Source organism: Diplotaxodon limnothrissa, linkage group LG11 (genome assembly GCF_057381915.1).
Source record: "Diplotaxodon limnothrissa isolate DT_005_m linkage group LG11, D_limnothrissa_male_GT1.1, whole genome shotgun sequence".
Classification (NCBI taxonomy): Eukaryota; Metazoa; Chordata; class Actinopteri; order Cichliformes; family Cichlidae; genus Diplotaxodon; species Diplotaxodon limnothrissa.
Genome location: NC_140606.1, coordinates 2,892,218 through 2,912,952, shown reverse-complemented (window position 1 = coordinate 2,912,952; position 20,735 = coordinate 2,892,218). Strand labels below are relative to the sequence as shown.

The following is a 20,735-nucleotide window of genomic DNA, read 5'->3' as shown; positions in this document are numbered from 1 at the left end:
GGTCTATCATCCTGCCTGCACACAGCTATGGCACTTGTGATCAAAGAAAGGTGCCTGTGGTGGCAGTGTGGTCCATGGCTCAACTTCAAGGGAGGGGCGGTACAGCAGGCTCAAGGGGTTCACAGTGCCATACTTCAATACCCTATAGCTTTGCAGTATGCCCAGAACACCTCGCTCAGGAGGTGGCCAGGAGGTATCCTAGTCAGATGCCCAGACCACCTCAATTGGTTCAGTTTAATGTGGAGGAGTAGCGGCTTTAGTCTAGTTCCCTCCTAAATGACTGAATTTCTCAAACTATGTCTAAAGGAGAACTGAGCCACATTCTGGAGACAACAAAATGTTCACCGCTTGTATTTGCAATCGCATACTTTAGGTCACTAGCCAGGCAAAGGTAGGGATGTTTATCTGTCAGGGGCCACTAGGCTGGTACGAGGGCTGAACCCAAAAGCAAACTCAATTGACTAGTGAGATACAGTGAACTTAAGTTTATTTAATCACAAGGAAAAAAGAAGGAGAACTTTGGGGGGTAGGAGACAGAGGTGAGGGTCTTAGATGTTGCAGTCACTAGAAGCAAAGGGAGAGAGGGATTAGTGAGGGAGTAGGAGGAATTGCCATGTAATGATTAGAATGAAGAAATTACAGGTTACTGGTTAGATGAGAGACTGGGGTCCGGAGGGAGGGAGGAAATGGTGTGAGTGTCTGACAGGGTGAGAGTGAGGCAATCCAGCCAATTTGCATGATCCAGAGGTGAGTGGCAGGCAGAGTGAATTTCTGTGAACGCTGTCGGAGTAGCTAGTCCATGAGCTTTTTCAGGTGAGAGGAGAGATGAATCCAGAACACGAGAATCAGCTGCAGGTGTGGTGGGTAATGATTCTGGTCAGAGGTAAAGAAAAACACAAGGAGACCGGTTATACGAAAGAAAATTTCTAAGATTTAAGTGTGCAAGAGCCAAGTTACCATCATGGGGTAGTGGACGGTCTAGCAGAGTGTGGAAGCCAACGCACATCTTAAGTACTGGACAGCTCTTTGCTGTTTGATGGCTTGCAGGTGGCCACGGCAGGTGGGGAATGGCAAACCCAGCTCTGGGGATTGGGCCAGGATGGCCAGGCAGTAGACGTCATTATCAACTAGTAAAATCAACACCATAGCATATTTATATTCAGATCTCTCTTTACCACAAGAGACCAGTAAAGCATATGCATCACTGCAGACATGGCTCCAATCCATTTGTCACTCCCCCGCTCTCCTTTCTCTTCACTTTTGACCCCCAGATACTTGAATTCCTCCATTTGGGGCAACAACTTGTCCCTAACCCCAAGAAGGCTCTCCAATCTATTCTTGCTAAGAACTTTCAAGCCCCACACTTGAAAGTGCTAACTGGTATTCCCATTGCTTCACATTGGGCCGCAAACTGTTGATGTACAAGCTGGATGCCACCACCTGATGAAGCCAACAGAACCACAAAAAATAGAGATGAGATCCTGAGACAACCAGAGGGGAGGCCTTTTGCTACTTAAGACTGCCTAGAAATTTTGTTTAAAAAATTATGAACATAATCATAATCCCAACACCTGCTGGGAATGAGTCTATTGTCAGCAAGACAGACCAAGCTCTTGCTGCAGTTGCACAAGGACCAAATGGCCTTTGATAATGAGCTAGATGCCCCATACTTCCAAAGCACCTTCCATACAATGTCTCGAGGGATGCGGTCAAATCCCATAAAACACATGTAGACTGTAACCCCCATTTAAACTTGAATTTCCTCATTAGGATAAAGATCTGGTTTAGCGGTCTATGACCAGGATGACAATCACTGAATCAGAGGTTCGAATTATGGACAAACTCTTGTCTCCAGTACCCTGGCATAGACTTTTCTTCCTAGGGAGGCTGAGTAGTGTGATCCCACTGTAATTGAATCACACAAGTAACCACCACCCCTGTCTGCCAATCCAGAGGGACTGCCCTGGATCTCCAAGTGATGTTGCAGAGGTGTGTCAACCAAGATATACCTATAGTAACTCAAGGCAAATCACCTGGGGCCCTACCACTAAGGAGTTATTTAACTACCTTACTCACCTTGGACCCATTGATCCGGAAGTTGTCTGTCTCGTCCCCAGACTATTTTTCTTCAATAGAAGGCATGTCAGTGGGACTGAGAAAAGTAGTCTTAACACCAACCAACTATATCCTTGGTTGAAGTCAGCAACCCACACTGAGAGCCTGATGGTTTGCTGGAATTGCCTCGAGGCTGACCAAAAGGCTTCTTCCATGACCTTAATGAACTCCTCCCATGAGCTAAGGCTGCATCCACATAGGAATACTAATAATTTGTAAGGAATAACTGAAACTGTGAAAACCATGTTTGGAAAATATATAAAATATATAAAATTCCCCTCCCACCCCTGCGGGCGTTCTATCCTCCAAGCTGGGGTCCTCTACCAGAGGCCTGGGAGCTTGAGAGTCCTGCGCAGTATCTTAGTTCCCAGGTCTGCGCTCTTCTGGACAGAGATCTCCAATGTTGTTCCTGGGATCTGCTGAGCACATAGTGCTTTGATTACCACCGGGACCACTGTTACCTTCACCCTCCACATGTTCTCCAACTCTTCTCTGAGCCCTTGGTATTTCTCAGGTTTCTGGTGTTCCTTCTTCCTGATGTTGCTGTCATTCAGAACCGCTACATCTATCACTACGGCTGTCTTCTTCATGGTTGGAGAAAGAGAGGAACCAGGCATGGAGCTCTGAATGCAAGGCAGTGTGTTTATTTACAGTGGTAAAAGGTTAACAACAGTTCAATGTGCAACGTAGTCAGTTGTGTCCCCCTTCCCGTGCTCAAACAGTGCGTGGCAGTGAATTTTCCTTCCTCCTCCAGGTAGACTCCCATGCTTGTGATTCTCCTCCATCCCTGTTCCTAGTTGCACACAGAACAGCAAACAGTTAATCACTCATCTGGCAGGCAACACTTAACTACGCAAACGGTCAGAGAATACTACCAGGCTTAGTGCAATACTCCAGCGCTGACTGTCGTTCGGCCACACCAGCTCTGCCTAAGATGGTGGATGATTAAAGGCAGCTGTTGGCTGGATCAGTTGCAGGTGTGGCGGCTCCAGAGCGGCAGCACACCCGGGTTGGACGTCACTCATTGCCATGCGACCTCCGTAAACAATTGCCACGGAGCCGGAGAGGAAAATGAAAGAGAGAGAGGAAAACACACAAACACAGGCAGGTCGACCGGTCGGGGAACCGTCCAACCCTGACATTCTGTTTGTCTACCACCACTATGTCCGCTTGGTTAGCCATCACTTTTTTGTCCGTCTGTATCTGGAAATCCCACAGGATCTTAGCTCGGTCATTATCCACCACCCTTGGGGGCGTCTCCCATTTTGACCTCGGGACTTCCAGGTTATACTCGGCACAGATGTTCCTGTACACTATGCCGGCCACTTGGTTATGGCGCTCCATGTATGCCTTGCCTGCTAGCATCTTGCACCCTGCTGTTATGTGCTGGATTGTCTCAGGGGCATCTTTACACAGCCTGCACCTGAGGTCCTGCCTGGTGTGACAGATCCCAGCCTCTATGGATCTTGTGCTCAGTGCTTGTTCCTGTGCTGCCATGATTAGTGTGCTGTCTTTCAGTCCAGCTTTGTCCAGCCACTGGTAGGATTTCTGTCAGCCACCTCCTCTATCTGCTGGTGGTACATACCGTGCAGGAGCCTTTCCTTCCATGATACTTCCTCCTCTTGCTCCTCTTTCTTGGGTTTCTGCTGCCTGATGTATTCACTGAGCACACGTTTGGTTGGGGTGATCTTCCTGATGTATTCATGGATGTTCCCTGTCTCATCCTGGACAGTGGTGCTGATGCTCACTAGTCCTTGGCCTTCTTCTTTCCGCTTAGCGTACAGCCTCAGGGTGCTGGACTTGGGGTGAAACCCTCCATGCATGGTAAGGAGTTTCCTGGTCTAAGAAGTCCTGGACTAGGGACTCTTGTTAATTATCTCACTGAGGGGGTTCAGGCCTATGCAGAACAGCAGTGGGGACAGAGCATCTCCTTGGTAGATCCCACACTTGATGGTGACCTGTGCTATGGGCTTGAAGTTGTCCTCTAGTGTTGTTTGCCACATCCCCATTGAGTTCCTGATGAAGGCTCTCAGGGTCCCATTGATCTTGTATAGTTCTGGGTATTCTAGGATCCATGTGTGGGGCATTGAGTCATAGGCCTTCTTGTAATCAATCCAGGCAGTGCACAGGTTGGTCAGCCTGGTCTTGCAGTCTCGGCTGACTGCTCTGTCTACCAGTAGCTGGTGTTTTGCTCCACTGGTATTCTTGCTAATTCCTTTCTGTGCCCCACTCATGTATTGAGTCATGTGCCTGATCTTAGCCGCTATGATGCCTGAAAGGAGCTTCCACATGGTACTGAGGCAGGTTATTGGCCAGTAGTTGGATGGGACTGGTCCCTTCTGGGGGTCCTTGAGGATCAGGACGCTCTGGCCTTCAGTTAGCCATTCCAGGTGTCCCTCGTCAACTAGCAGCTGGTTCAGTTGTGCTCCTAGATGCTCATGGAGTGCAGTCCATGAGGCATGAATCATGTTGGGGCCTGGTGCTGTCCAACTCTTCATACTGGAGACCCTTTATTGTCTTCTACTGTGATGGTTACTGGTCCCTGTTCAGGGAGCTTGCTGTGGTCTGCCCTCAGACCCACTAGCGACTGAGCAATGCTGTTATGGGTTGCATGCTTCTCCCATATTCTCTTCCAGTATTACTGTCTCCAGCCTTGGTGGTGCTGTTCTCATATTGTTCCCCTGCTACTGAGAGTACACCTTGGCTGGTTGTGGAGAACAGCTGGTTCATTCTCCTGCCTTCGATCTCTCTGGTGTACCTCTCCAAACAGCTGGCCAAGGCTTTGAGTCTTTGCTTGGCAGTTTCCGGCATCTCAGGTATGGGCAGCTTGCTGTACTTCTTAGGCACCTTCTTTGTTGCACCTTTCTGCAGCTCTAGTTTCTGTGTGTGTGTGTGTGTGTGTGTGTGTGTGTGTGTGTGTGTGTAACTGTTTTGCACTATAATTTACTCATAAAAGAGTTCATTTAAAAAAAATCAATTTTCATGCATTTTTTATAAATAATTTTTCCTTCATCCTTTATTCTATAGTAAGAAATATATAAATACCACGAGAGATAAAATATGTACTAAACATACACTTTACTCAAAGTTCTTTCCTTTTCTTTTATATATAGAATATATTTGGTAGAAAAGATTGTGGTCAAATGCTTCAAAAATAATTTGATAATAACACATCTCAATAATAATATCTACACACAATCTCAGGCAGCACCTGGCACAATGTTTCCCACAACACCAACACCTATCTCACTGAGTATGAAGAATGTGAAATATGAGACGAATGTTTCTGTGTAATTCCATATGTATCCTTTTGAAGACCGACTGTCATCCATCCATTTTCTTAAACACTTCTCCAACTATAGAATTATTCCTTAGTCTCTGGACTTTTTGTACTGAAATATATCTTCACCATAACACATGAAGGTAAAACTGTTTACATAAAATAAATAAATGTAATATTGTTTCTTAAGGAATATTGTAAGTTTTCATTAAACCCAAATTAGACGACAAAGTCATTAGTATTCTATTGTACCTGTGGCTGACAATGGAGCATAGTAGAATCATAAACTATGCTCCTATAATTAAGGTTAACCATTAGGTGAAGCAGCTAACTAAGGCACAACATGCTTAAATACAGTGTTATAACCAATAAAGTATTTGCTAAGGTAAAAAGTGGACCTGGTTTACATTGGATAATCAGGCATCATTAGAACGATGGTTGACCTTTTCTTTGGCTCTTCGTCTGGCTCGCTCCAGTTCAGCCATCATGGGTAGGGGACCCTCATACATGTTGGTCTTGATTGCTCGAAGTTTCTCCTGGTAGTCTTTTGGCAAGCCGTTCTGTTCTGCTCCCATTACAATCACCTGCAGTCATTGATGAGAATATATTTGTTATAACCATGACAGCAGCCACAAATGTCAGTTGTCAACTGTCTTCAGTGTAATAAAGCAAGAGTGAGCTTCCTATAACTTTTAGGTATACCCATTGACCTGTTTCAGGGCTCTAGACTAACTTTTTGCCATGGGCGTACCGGTACGCCTAACTTTAAAAAGTTAGGCGTACCGGCACAAAAGTTAGGCGCACACAAATTTTCTAATAATTGATATAATATAAAGTGTTTTTCTGGATACACTGTGCTTTTTCAGCATTCAAAGATTGATGACACCGTGTCAGAGCACTGGCTATGAATTTCAGAAGGATCAGGCCTTAACAGAAAAGTTAGCAATAGTTCTTTTCCTATTACAGCTACATCCACGTCTGTCGTGCCTAGGCTGCTCACTAGGGCTGGGTATCATCACTGATTTCTACAATCCATTCGATTCCGGTTTTCAAAGTCCCGATTCGATTCAACTTAGCCTCAGACAGTCAGAAATATTATAACTCTGATCATTTATCAGCACTGACTTCATCAGAATTGTGAACATCACAGCAGATGCCTTTGTGTGAAAGTAACTGAGAATAAAACAGAAAAACATGAAGGAGATTTTCCTGGTCTGGCTTTTTATAGCAGAAAACCCTAAAAATATTCTACAATGTTCTGCATATAAAGTTTAAATTTCTTCAGTATTGAACAACAGAAAAAATAGGCTTTCTTGTCCGAGGTCATTTAAGTGAAAAAGAAAAGAAAAAGACAGCAGCCACAGCCTGTAAACAACGGTAGACTGGTGGGTAATAAGCCAATGAATAATACAGAAAACAGAGATTGGAGACGGAAACTGTTCTTGAAGTACAGAGAGAGAGAGAGAGAGAGCTAGCTGTGCATGAAGTGTGATTTTAATAGTCGTGGAAGCAAAACAGCAAAATTCATGACGACATTGATCAAATGTGAAGCGCAGTTTGCTGCTTCTTTTGCTGCTGGCTCGGTGGATTTTGGTTGGAGAGACAAAACCTGCAGCTCAGAATCAGCGCAAAAAGACGTAAACACAGCGCGGACCGGACGCATCAGGATCGCTGAGCTCCGACAGCGTGTCCGTCTGTGAGAAAGCCGAGAAAGACAAAGCTGATTCTGATGCGTCGGTCTGTGTTTACGTCTTTGTGTGGAGTCCGTGTACCTGCTCTCATCTGCTGTTTGGTGGTTGTTGAAATGGTTTTGTGAGCTTTAATCTGAGAATCTGGCGTTTCTGGCAAAACACAGTTATGTTTAAAAGTCGATTCAGGATCTAATGAATTGATATCGCTTTATTCAAGCTACTCACCTCCCACTTCCACCTGCACTTTCAACTGGACCACGGCCAATCAGAGAGGTCCCGCCCCTGACTATCTCTGATTGGTTTAGTCCACGATAGGGGCATAATGTGTCTGTTGTTGACCACAGGGAAGGTTGCAGATTTTATTTTATTTTATTTTTTTGCTACCCGAACAGTTGGTCGCACAGGTGCAACCAAATTATTATTTTTTAGTCGCACCACTGAAAAATTTGGTTGCATTTGCGACCAAATTGGTCGCACTCTAGAGCCCTGTGTTTGTAACACAAATATCTAATCAGCTAATCACAGGCACACGGACACAATCTCAATGTCAACACAATCTTATGAAGTTCTAACCACGCATTTGAATGAGAAAGAAAGGCGATTTAAGGAAGTTTGACTATGTCATGGTTGTTCGGACGGGCTGGAGTTTTCCAGAGATGGCTAATCTACTGGAATTTGTCAGCACAACCATTAGTGATGTGCGATACCACTGATTTCCTTTCCGATCCAATACCAAGTAAAATTCTGTACAAAAACTAAATGTTTCATTGTATTTCATAATACAGTATATAATTGTATTATGAAATTGTAATAACAGGGCTTCATAATGATTAGACAACATCAGACTACTTGTTATTGCTTAATAATGCAGAATTATCGTATAGAAATAAAAAACCTGAAGTTGTGTGCTAGTTGAACACGTTGCCTGCAGCACTAAAGGACTCCGCCAGAGACGTCTGTCTCGCCCTAGCAGCACCTGTCATGTCACCTCAACATAAGCTCATCATATTCTGTGATGTCATTTAGTCTGAGGTGTTTGACGAGGTTAGTGGTCTTGCCACATGTATCGCAAACCATGTCTTGGCTGTTTGTGGAGGTAAAATACGTCCACACATGACTCCGTTTACGCTCAGCCATTGTTGTGAATGCGCACGCCAAGGGGCTGCGACACATTCGCATATGACTATGAAAGGTGTAAGAAGAAGTAGTTCCTTCCAATTTAGACGATCTGAATGAAATAGTTTCTTTCCACTGTTCCTGTTAATGAAAATCTACAAATTTACCCCAAAGTACTAAAATATCAATATTTTAATATGAGAATCGATTCTAGAACATAAATTACTTGTATTGGAAGAATCGATATTTCAATATCAATCCGCACACCACTAACAACCATCTGCACCGTTCACAAGAATGGACCAAAAAAGAGAAGATATCCTGGGAGTGGTAGTTCTAGGTGTAAAATGCTTTATTGATGCCAGAGGTCAGAGGAGAATGGGCAAATTGGGTTGAGCTGATCAGAAGGCACCAGTAACTCAAACAACCACTTATTACAGCCGTGGCCCTGTGAAATAAAAAATGTCACTTTAGGGCCCAACACGTTAATATTACAAACCACGCTACGCCTAAAAATACTGTGCATGAATCAACATTTAACCTAAAGAGATGTTTTTGATTGTGTGAAAGACTGACGAGATGTGTGGAGGCCATCGTTGCATTTTAATATTCTTTTCATAACACTATTATATTTTCTATTTTTACTAACATTGATTGGTACTTTACACCAAACACAAATGAAATACATCTGAACTTTTTAGATGGAAGTAAATTTAAAATAGTATTTATAAAATTGCGTACATTTTTTTTTACTTTATTCTTTTATTTATAATATTAAGTATTGGCAAATATAACTTAAATAAGCCATTGGAAATGAATTACAGCCAACTAAAATACGTGTCTGTTCTGAGTCCTAGTGAAACTCAAATAGGCTTTAAATAAATTTAGCTTACTGAAAGCTCTCAACACCTGCAAAAATTACATGCAGAGTGCAAAATATAAGCAGAGCAGTACACACTTCTTCAAATATCAGTGGGCTGGTTCAGTGTCAGGAAGATGGGAGTGAGACAGCTTAGCGTGAGCCAGAGGTTTGATCTGTTTGGCCTGTAAGCAGGTCGACAGATAAGTGATTTAGTATACATATGTACATGTTGGCTAAAATAACACAAACACGTTGTGTTCTGATAGAAATAAGATAAGCTAATACATATTAAGAAGGTCAAGAAGTTTCTTTCATGTGGACTTCGCTATGAGTTTAATTTCCAGCTGTCTCAGTTTTCATGTTTTTTTTTTTCCAGATGACAGGTTAATAATTTACATTAAAAAAAAAACGAAAATAAAAGGAAAGGAAACAAAATGCACTATTTGACTGTTTTAATGTTTTCTAGGGTCCCTGTCAGTCTCGGGGCCTTAGAATCTATCACGTTTCTCCCCAAGGTATTCAGATTAGCATCTTTGAACCTACAAAATGTTGAACCTTAAGCAGATGGGCTACAGCGGCAAAACATCACACCAGCTGCTGTTCAGGTAAATACAACTGAGGCTGCAACTTGGACAAGCTCACCGACAGTGTTGGGGAGTAACGGAGTACATGTACCGGCGTTACATATTTAAAATACAAAATATGAGTAACTGTATTCTGTTACAGTTGAAATTAACGGATTGCACGGCGGTATTTTCCTGTTTCATATGTTCGGCTATGCTCTCTCTTTTCTGATAATTCCACGCTGTTGGAAACCCAAACAAAACACGCATTAAGAGGCTCTAATGTCTGTGTCCCAATCTCGCGGCCCATGTCACCCCTACTTGCGACCCGCATAATGGCGTGAAGAAATATTTTTTAAAATTATTGTTCAAAAATTATTTAACATGAAGGCAATAGGCAGAGTGTTACAGGCGTAGCCCTAAAGAATGCAGCCTCATGGGCAGTGTAGTCCAGCTGTAAGTAAGCTATTAAGACTCGGCTGTACACTGTGTTCGTGTTTCCTCTGAAACAATAAGTTCCGTTGCAGCAGCCTTTCAACGCCTCTCTCTGTCTCTCGCTAGCAAAGTGACCCAGAGAACAAAGTAAAGCTAGTTTTCAGCTACGAGCCCGACATGAACCCGACGTATTAGCCAGAGGTCCCTTTACTACGGTTTGGAGCCGCGGACCTGTTTTATATACGCACTGAATAGTTTCTATACGAGATCACTGCAAAAAGTGCAGCCTTACCTAATGTGCACCTACTGTTACTCATTTATATTAAGATTTAAACATCTAGTTGGTGTTGGTATGGAGAGTAACCTCGTCATAGTAATAAATCACACAGCAATAGTACATTCATGTAGTTGTAAAAAGCATGATAATATGTTAAGTAATCCGAAGTATTCAGAATACCTTACTCTCATTGAGTAACGTAACAGAATACATTACAGAATACATTTTGGGGCCTGTAATCTGTAATCTGTAGTGGAATACATTTAAAAGTAACCTTCCCAACACTGCTCACCAAAACTGGACAAAATAATACTGGAAAAAAACAGGAGGGTCACAATTAGGCCTCGTATCATCAGTTCAGGCTGCTAGTGTTGCAGAGGCATGCACTGTTTCTGGCTTCCTCTTTGAACACAGTTGTTTCGGTTTCTTAAGTAGAGTGGGATATTTGTATCATGGACATGCAGTCGATAAACACTCTGATTAATGTGAAAGAACGTTTCCAGCACATTTTTGAATCTACATCACAGTGAGTTAACGCTTGTATAAACAGAAAAGGGGGTCCAAACAAGTACTGGCAAGGTGTACCTAACAACATGACTGAGTATATGTCAAGCTTTTTATCAAAGAAACAAAAAAATGCTTTGTTAAATGTATTTTTTAAACATATTTTTCCCAGCTGTTTCATAAATGAATTAGGGTATGATCTGCAGTGTTTAGTTAAGTTGAATCTGTAATCCAGGTAAGGATATTCCAGAAGGAGTTTCTGTTCACTTGGCTTGTTTTAGTATTACCACCAGTGTGTTAGAATTCAAAGATGACAGTAAATTTGAGAATGCCCTGCAGTTCAACAGATACAAGAACAAGCAGAACAGAGGGAACAATGTAGGTAACACACTGTAGAAGACAAAGGTATCAAAACAAAGGCATGCTGTTAGGCATGTTTGGAGCGCTCGTATGTGCTGAGGAACAGTCTAGCATTTTAGCTCACAAGCTGTGAGATCTGTAAAACATAGCAAAGCAATGTGTGTCCTAATTGTTTTGGCCTTTCACATAGTCAGGTGATGGGTGGGAGTAGCAAATGAATCCCTTTTCCAGATGAACCACAGAGAGAGAAATGGATACAAGTAAACATATAACCTGAAAGTAATTCATTGTAAATTCTGTATGTGGTTGGGTTTTACAATGCTGGCTTTGTTTAAATATATATTTTTAAGTGAGAATAAGTGTGTGGATAGCTGATACTAAATATGTTTAGCTAGGACTTATATATACAGTAAACTTTTCATTGTTGCTGATTCAGCTTTATGATCATTTTGGAGGATGAAGAACCTCTCATAAAAAAGCATGACGTATAATTCCCTCTTGCCCCTCTGGGCTGTCTTTATCCTTCACACTCGGGTCCTGTGCAATTTGTTGTTCTGGACAGAAATCATAACTGTTGTTCCTGGGAACAACAGCTAGCCCCCTAGTCACTCGCCTAGCTTGGGAATTACTGCACTGAGTTCTCTGGTTACCACTGGGACCACTTTGCCTTCACCTGCCATGTCTTCTTCTTCTTCTTCTCTTGGTCTTTAATATTTCTCAATTTCTTTGTCTTATTTCCTGATATCGCTATCATTCGGTATAGCTGCATCGATCACTACGGCCGTCTTCTTCTGTTTGTCTACCACCACTATGTCCGGTTGGTTAGCCACCACCATTTTGTCGGTCTGTATCTGGAAGTCCCACAGGATCTTAGCTCGGTCATTCTCCACCACCCTTGGGGGCATCTCCCATTTTGACCTCGGGACTTCCAGGTTATACTCGGCACAGATGTTCCTGTACACTATGCCGGCCACTTGGTTATGGCGTTCCATGTATGCCTTGCCTGCTAGCATCTTGCACCCTGCTGTTATGTGCTGGATTGTCTCTGGGGCATCTTTACACAGCCTCCACCTGGGGTCTTGCCTGGTGTGATAGACCCCAGCCTCTATGGATCTTGTACTCAGAGCTTGTTCTTGTGCTGCCATGATTAGTGCCTCTGTGCTGTCTTTCAGTCCAGCTTTGTCCAGCCACTGGTAGGATTTCTGTCAGCCACCTCCTCTATCTGCCGGTGGTACATACCGTACAGGGGCCCGTCCTTCCATGATACTTCCTCTTCTTGCTCCTCTTTCTCTGGTTCCTGCTGCCTGATGTATTCACTAAGCACACACAGTTGTGGCCATCTTCCTGATGTACTCATGGATGTTCGTTGTCTCATCCTGGACAGTGGTTCTGACACTCACCAGTCCTCGGCCTCCTTCCTTTTGCTTAGCGTACAGCCTCAGGGTGCTGGATTTAGGGTAGAACGATCCATGCCTGACAAGGAAACTTCCTTGTCTTGATGTCAGTGGCTTCTATCACCTCCTTTGTCAGCAAGGTACCTGATCACCAGCAGGATATAGGTATTGATTGCCTGCATGTTGTTCTTCCAATTCATCTCACTCCTCCAGACTTGCCTGACCCTCAGCAGGGTCTGACGGTCAGGCCTGTGGGATTGCCAGGTACCTGTAGCTGTCCTTGTTGTCTGCAATGTTGCCTTCTGGTAGTGCAATCGCCCCAGTTCGGACTACCTTCCCTCTCTTTGTTACCAATCAACTACATTTCTCCAGTCCGAATGACATTCCAATGTCATTGCTGTATAGCCTGGTAGTGTGGATCAGTGAATCGATCTCTCGTTCAATCTTGGCATACAGCTTGATGTCATCCATGTACAGGAGGTGGCTGACAACTGCTCCGTTCTGTAGTCGGTATCCGTAGCCAGTCTTGTTGATGAGCTCACTGAGGGGGTTCAGGCCTATGCAGAACAGCAGTGGGGACAGAGCATCTCCTTGGTAGATCCTGCACTTGATGGTGACCTGTGCTATGGGCTTGGAGTTGGCCTCTAGTGTTGTTTGTCACATCCCCATTGAGTTCCTGATGAAGGCTCTTAGGTTCCTGTTGATCTTGTATAGTTCTGGGTATTCCAGGATCCAGCTGTGGGGCATTGAGTCATAGGCCTTCTTGTAATCAATCCAGGCAGTGCACAGGTTGGTCAGCCTGGTCTTGCAGTCTCGGCTGACTGCTCTGTCTACCAGTAGCTGATGTTTCATTCCTCTGGTATTTTTGCTAATGTGCCCCACTCATGTATTGAGTCATGCGTTTCTTCATCTTAGCCGCTATGATGCTTGACAGGAACTTCCATGCGGTGCTGGCACAGGTTATTGGCCAGCAATTGGACGGGACCAGTCCCTTCTGGGGGTCCTTGGGGATCAGGACTGTCCGGCCTTCAGTTAGCCATTCTGGGTGTCTCCCATTGGCCAGCAGCTGGTTCATTTTTGCTGCCAGACGCTCATGGAGTGCAGTAAGCTTCTTTAGCCAGTATGTGTGGGCTGGGCCATATCATACCGTTCACGGTAACACCGGTATAATGTTGGGCAATGATAAGAAAATGAAATATTGCGATAGAATATGGGTAAAACGTGCATGCGCAGTGCCTTTGTTTTCATATGCACATGGCGGAAAAAGCATGGCGGCGACGCAGAATGAGAAGGACGAAAGCGGATTGTTGAATGAAACGGATGAACCAGAACTGGTTTGTAAAAATGCTGCAGCTTCAGTGGTGGAACTGGTTTGGCTTTCGTCCGTCAGATACACAACAAAGCACTATTTTTGGTAGCGCATGCTAGCGGGCCGTCGTTATTACCGCGTTGTTTGGAAAATACGGCGCACTTAAAATCACTCCTTTGCTTTTTCTGAAAATCGACAGAGCCCCTTATAATCCCATGTGCCTTATGTATGAACTCTGGTTGTGTTTACTGACCTCGAAACGATTTTATGTGCACGGCGCTCGAAAATCTGTCAAATGTTTTAGTACGACTTTGCTAAGCTACGAAGCCGCACCGCTTGATGGATTGTCGGAGCATTACGGCTGTCGTAGGCGGAGCCTCGTGGAGTGATATGTGCTGTGCTTCAACATAATATTACCGTATTGTGTGTGTTTAACCTCTTTAAGTTTTGTGGATATTATACATGGTTATGCTGAGGATATGTCGGCTAATTTCCACTGGAAATGCCTTTTGGTTGAACTGTCAGTGAGGAATTTGAATTTGCACTGTTACGTTTTTATATAACTTTAATGCACATAAAAAACAGCTGCTTGTTTAAGTGAAAATACAGTGATGGGGTTTTTTTTGCACTAATAAAGTTGTGGAGTTGTAAAGTATTTTGTCTCGTGTCAATTATATCGTCAGTTATATCGTTATTGCAAATTTTCAAATGTGTATCGTGATAAATATTTTTGGTCATAACGCCCTGCTCTAGTATGCGTGAATCATTTTGGGGTCTTGTGCTGTCCAAGTCTTCATATTGGAGACTCTTTCTTGGATGTCTGCCACTGTGATGGTTACTGGTCCCTGTTCAGGGAGCTTGCTGTGGTCTGCTCTTAGATTGACTAGCCCCTGAGTTGCTGTTATGAGTTACATCCTTCTTCCATATGCTCTTCTAGTATTGCTCTGTCTCAACCAATGTTAGAGCTGCTGTTCTCATATTGTTCCCCTGCCACTGAGAGTACACCTTGGATGGTTCAGCGGAAAACATCTGGTTTATTCTCCTGCCTTCGATCTCTCTGGTATTCCCCTTCAAACGCCTGGCCAAGGCTGTGAGTCTTTGCTCGGCAGTTTCCAAGGTTTCAGGTATGGGCAGCTTGCTGTACTTCTTAGGCACCCCTTCTTCATTACACCTTTCTGGAGCTCTGACAGTTGATAGTTCCCTCCTTACTACCTTGATCTCCTTCTCCATGGAGGGCACTGCTGCTGTGGTGTAGATCAGCTTGTTGGTTTAGGTGATGGTTGCAGTAGGGTTTGTCCATAATGCTGCATTCAAATCTTCTAGCAGCCCTTCTGAGGGTGCTTTACTTACTCTTGTTAACCACCTACCAATGGTCAAGGTTTCCTGCTTTGCCATGAATCCTATCTTTTAGGCAAGCTGCTCTTGCACTCAACATTCCTTCTGACAAACCTGATGCTTGGTACCCAATCTTGGTTGGAGCTGATGATATCTCCCCACTGACCTGAAGCCCTTGGTCCCCCTTGCTGCAGCATTTGTATTTTACTTCATCGATCTCGAGTTGGGATAGCAGTTCCTTTCGCTTAATGTTGCAACACTGAGCTACTAGTTGTTTCACCATCATCTGGATGTTGGGTATTGAAGATTTCATAGGTCCCACATCATCTTCATGTCTCAGGAAGCTTCTTTTTAGACATGCTAGTGCTGTCAGAAAACGTTCTTATTTTCTCCTTTATAGCTTTTAAAAAAAATCTCGTCAGCATCAAAAAGGTTGAGTTTCTTTTGAAAACGGGATTGTGTCTTTCTATCAGTTATATAAATGGGGTGGACAATGCATTCAAATTGCATTATCTTTTGATATAACGCAATATAACAGGACAAATCACAGTCTTAACAGTTATGATAAAATTGTATCAACACATCTCAGGTTTTCTGATTTCGGTTTCCGGATATCGTGTGATATTAAACTCCACTAATTTAAGCTACATATACATAAACTGGCATCTGAGTGAATGTTTTTAATACTGCTGATAAAATTATGAAACGACCCAAAATAACAGTAAATGTACCTTCCTTACAGTAAGTGAAATGAGTGTAAGTTGTTACCGTGTACCATAAAGAGGCATTGTTCTTGAGATCTTGAGATCAACAAATCAGTATGTCACACAGTCACAGTGACTAGAGGATGAAAACAGATTTTACAAATGAATGTGGAAAAAGAATATCAATTTCATTTCACTTTTTAAAACTTCTGATTAAAATTAAACAAGGGATTAGCCATTAGCCCTTTCTTCCAATTGCTTAGCAGTTAGCTTTGTGTTGACCATTAAATTCTTACTTTTGTTATTTATTTTTTTTAATTTTCAAATCTGATATACCAGTCTCACAAACACACAAATACCCTCCATGCCTAATGTGACCATATTTGACAAAGACGTTAAAGACATTTCCTATATTTTTCATTTGTCCAAGTTCATTTTGGAAGTATGGCATGTTGTTTTATTTAGTGTTGTGTAATTTTCTGTTTTAAAAAATCAGTTAACTTTAACATCTTAGTTTCTAAACATGCAAATAAAAATGAAAAAATGTTTTTGCTTTGTAGTTGTTAGTATTTTTATGGGATTTACTGACATCAGAGAGAAAAAAATGCATCAGTATAATGGTGAACATTTTTTTTTTAAATTGGACTTTCTGTGATTTCAAAAATATTTTTCTCTGCTCCTGCATCACACTGAAACACTCACAATCATAACTACAGTCAGCATCTCACCTTTAGGTACTGTGGTGATGGTGAAGCATACACACAGCTGTTCATTATGTAGGTGCGACAGTTGAGGTCCTGGCCTTTTGTCTTCACCAATAACTCCACCGGACTGTACGCTCCTAATGTCACGTTCTCCTGACTAAGTGTGTAAACAAATGTTACACGTCACGTTGACCAGGAGGACACTGAATAAAATCTATGAGAAAAAAACAACTTTACCTGTCAAGAGACTCTAGATCAGACACGTTCATCCTCCACACTACACCCCACACCTCGTCTCCAGGGCTGTGCTCTATGGTGGCAACACCTCCATGCCATCGGTCACTAGCAAGGCCTTTGTGGTTCCCAAAAACCAGTTTATAGTCCTGAAAAGTGACAAAAGGAAGGAATAATTAAATGTGTTCATATGGGAGAGCTTCCCCTTTTTTCTCAGCACATCATACCTTGAGCCTGGCTACACAGTGCACTGTTGCAGAGGGATTCTTGAGCTGAAGACGTTCCTTTAGCAGGTTACTGCCATATGCAAAGTACAGGAAAGTGTGGTTATCCTCCATGTTGTCATCAGTCTCTGTCAGGAGGAAAATTAGAACCAGATGGACTGATGGAAAGAAAATTATGCACAGTCACAGACTAAAGCAACACTGACAGAGGTGAAGAGCAGAGGTGAGCCAGTTTTGTGGAGGTGCAGCATGCAGAGATGAGAACGCTTCAGCTGCAGAGTGACAGAAATGAAGTGCTGGCCTTCCAGCACCCACACACTATTCTTATGTTAATCCTGTGTACAGCCACTGAGCTCTATTCAGCTCACAATACACGGTTTGCCTCGTGTGTTGAGCCAACAGTACTGAGCCAGGCACACACACACACACACACACACACACACACACACACAAACAAACACACGCAAACACAAACACAAACAAACACACACACACACATGCAAACACAAACACAAACAAACACACACACAAACAAAAACACACACACACACACACACACACACACACAGACACACACACACACACACACACAGACACACACACACACACACAAACAAACACACGCAAACAAAAAAAAACACACACACACACACACACACACACACACACACACACACACAAACAAACACACACACACAGACACACAAACAAACACACGCAAACAAAAAAAAACACACACACACACACACACACACACACACAGACACACAAACAAACACACGCAAACAAAAAAACACACACACACACACACACACAGACACACACACACAAACACACACAGACACACACACACACACACACACACAAACACACACACAAACAAACAAACAAACACACACACACACACACACACACACACACACACACACACACACAGGTGTTTCCAGCTCCCAAGTGTAAGTGTAGTGATAAATTGCTCACAGCCAATAGGAAACGTTATGTTATTATGAATTTGTTACATTACAGTAACAGGTTATAACCATTTACCATTTGGAACCAGCTCTCTGTTTAAAACGTCAGTCTCTGATCCTGTGAGTATTACCTCGGGCCCTTTGGTGGACTCATCACACGTTCTGCCCTTGATTGTGCGCACCTGTGAGGTTCCCTGTGTTCCTGATCACCTGGCTGATTAGACCACTAGAACGACTGCTCTAAGATTGCCTTTTGTGTGGAGCTGTTTCGCGACCGGGCTCTGAAGTTGATTCACCGTGTAGTGACAAAGTCTACTCGTATAATAGATTAATAATAAACTTGTTCTCGTTCATGGTAACAGGGCTGTTAAAAGTTACATTACTGAGGCACAATGAGGATTTAGCATTACACAGGAAAGAGAGCTGACAAAAATCAAACATTAACACACTATCACATGAATACACTGTCATTCAACACAAAAAAGTTTGTCAGAGATGGTCACGGCACGATGGAGGGATCCACTCAGAATGGCACTTTGTTGTTGCATTAGAACACAATCAGTAAAATACAGTTTGTGTTGTTGTGTTTGGGGGCAAAAGGCTAAGAACATGCAAACATGGTACAGAGTTTGCTAGCTGTGGTCATCCTCACTGTCTGTGGAACACTTCACCTGTTGCTTCAGTTTGATATGTGTGAGCTTTAATGGCTGTAAACCATCTGCTTTCTTCTTTTTACATCTGCACATTGTCACGGTACTGTGTGACCCAGTATGTGGGTTTTAATGTATTATTTTGCATTCATATGTGTTCTAGTTTCAGTTTGGCTCATCTAGCTAATTTCCAGGTTGCTGTTTAGTCCTTTGTTTCTTAAATTCCTTTTGTCATCTCCCCCTGTACTCAGTCTCCGTGGTTCATGCATCTGCCTGTCATGTGTCATGTCTGTGTGGCTCTTGTTGTCAAGTTCGTGTAATGTCTATAAGATAAGATAAGATAAGATAACCTTTATTAGTCCCACACGTGGGAAATTTGTTTTGTCACAGCAGGAAGTGGACAGTGCAAAAGTTATGAGGCAAAAATTAGAATACAATAAGAATAAATACAGTACACAACTGTACAGAATAGAATAAAATAAAATAAATGAATAAATGTCTCCGTGTTTCCTGTTTTATTTTGAAAGAGTCTGGTGTTCTTTGTTCATTGCATTTAGTCTTACTCTCCCCTGTGTTGTCATTATGTTTCATTCTAGTCAGCTGTGTCCTCATGTGTCTCCACTTCCCCTGATCACCTCATGTGTGTATTTAATAATTTTAAGTCCTCAGTCTTCCTGTGTTCGTGGTCGTGTCGTCTGATTCACCCACCCTGTTACTCCCCTCGAGTCGTAATAAAGCTCAACTTGTTCCTTGTGTTTTAACTGACATTTATTTCGGACAGGAGGATTCTTCGACATGCCTTAACTTGTAATGATGTCCAACCACAGCCGATACAATGCCGTCAGAACTAAAAAGAAATACAAACTTAAATGAATATTCTTAATAAAGCCCCTAAGCATTATATATGGCGAAACATTCCAACAAAACAATCAATAAAATACACATTACACCTCACACTGCGGTAATTGCACTAGAATATCACGCAACACTAGCATATTTACATACAACGAAAATAAACAAAAGAAAACATTTGCCTCACTCAAAGGGAATAAAACTTTAATCCTTACATCGTGGGGAGGTCCAAAAAAGGCACTCTTTTATTTATCTTACTGTGGACGTGCAAACCTCGTGGCTCGTCTCAATTAGCTTACTGAGTGTGCCAGCCAAAAATACCCTCTTAGCAACAACAGACGGAACTATAGAAAAGGTTCCTATCTAATTGCACAATTAGTAAAAATAACACATTTAAACATATAAATCCAATGAACAAAACATGAATTACTATTGATTTATTTCTTAATATTTCAACTACTAATTGTTTCAACCTTACATATCTAATAAAATGAACTTAAATGCGAGAGTTGCCTATGACGGCAGCTACACACCCTGTTATTCTAGCTGCATGTCACTATTCTAGCCTGCAAGCTATCAGCCCCAAATAAAGGCTTGCTTTGAGTTTAGCAAAAGTTCTGCCTCCTGCATCTGTGTCCACACCTGGGTCCTCCAAACACTCTCCACACGGTAGTGATGGGCAGATGAAGCTTCATGAAGCACTGAAGCTTGGTTCACCCCAGCGCAAAGCTTCTTGAAGCTTCATTTGCTCTAGCAGGACACCTACTGGACGTAAAAATATTAGTTGGCATGAATTTGAAGAGTGTGGCCTTTTGCACACAGCCTGTAAATGGCAACATCAAAAGGAGTGTGTAAAACATGTATATTGTAGTGATGCAGTATACTGTGTATATTTATACTGGCAGTATGGAAAATGATTATTTGGACATGCTTAAAATGGAAATGATCATTTACTGTGAGGTGAGGTGTGGTTGGGGTGTGGACAGCGGTTGTGCTTTTGTAACGTTGAGGTATGGACAGCTACACACTGAGGCTTTGAGCCTCAGTCCTGCCTGTTCACATTTTATTCTGTAAAAACTAAATTTTCACTGCTTTTATAACCTTTAGTGGGGAGAACATAGCTAGGATTTAATGATTTAACAAATCTTTTGAATC

The 20,735-nt window shown here is 42.6% G+C and overlaps 1 protein-coding gene across 1 annotated transcript; it reads right to left on the bottom strand.

The window, feature by feature from the left end:
• Positions 1 to 1,044: 1,044 nt before the first annotated feature.
• Positions 1,045 to 19,532, bottom strand: ggctb (gamma-glutamylcyclotransferase b). The gene is made up of 6 exons (XM_085364979.1): positions 19,495 to 19,532; positions 17,111 to 17,235; positions 16,887 to 17,032; positions 16,674 to 16,806; positions 5,839 to 5,979; positions 1,045 to 1,440 (listed from the first exon to the last, which is right to left on the bottom strand). The coding sequence occupies exons 2-6, from the start codon at positions 17,219 to 17,221 to the stop codon at positions 1,342 to 1,344; spliced, it is 630 nt and encodes a 209-aa protein (XP_085221105.1). The 5' UTR covers positions 17,222 to 17,235; positions 19,495 to 19,532; the 3' UTR covers positions 1,045 to 1,341.
• Positions 19,533 to 20,735: the final 1,203 nt, after the last annotated feature.

Coding starts and splice junctions, on each gene's coding strand:
- ggctb (XM_085364979.1), bottom strand. CDS start 17,221: ATGGAGGATAACCACACTTTCCTGTACTTTGCATATGGCAGTAACCTG. Junction 16,807..16,886: donor GATCTAGAGTCTCTTGACAG/GTAAAGTTGTTT, acceptor TTACACACTTAG/TCAGGAGAACGTGACATTAG. Junction 1,441..5,838: donor GACGAAGAGCCAAAGAAAAG/GTCAACCATCGT, acceptor TGGCTTCATCAG/GTGGTGGCATCCAGCTTGTA.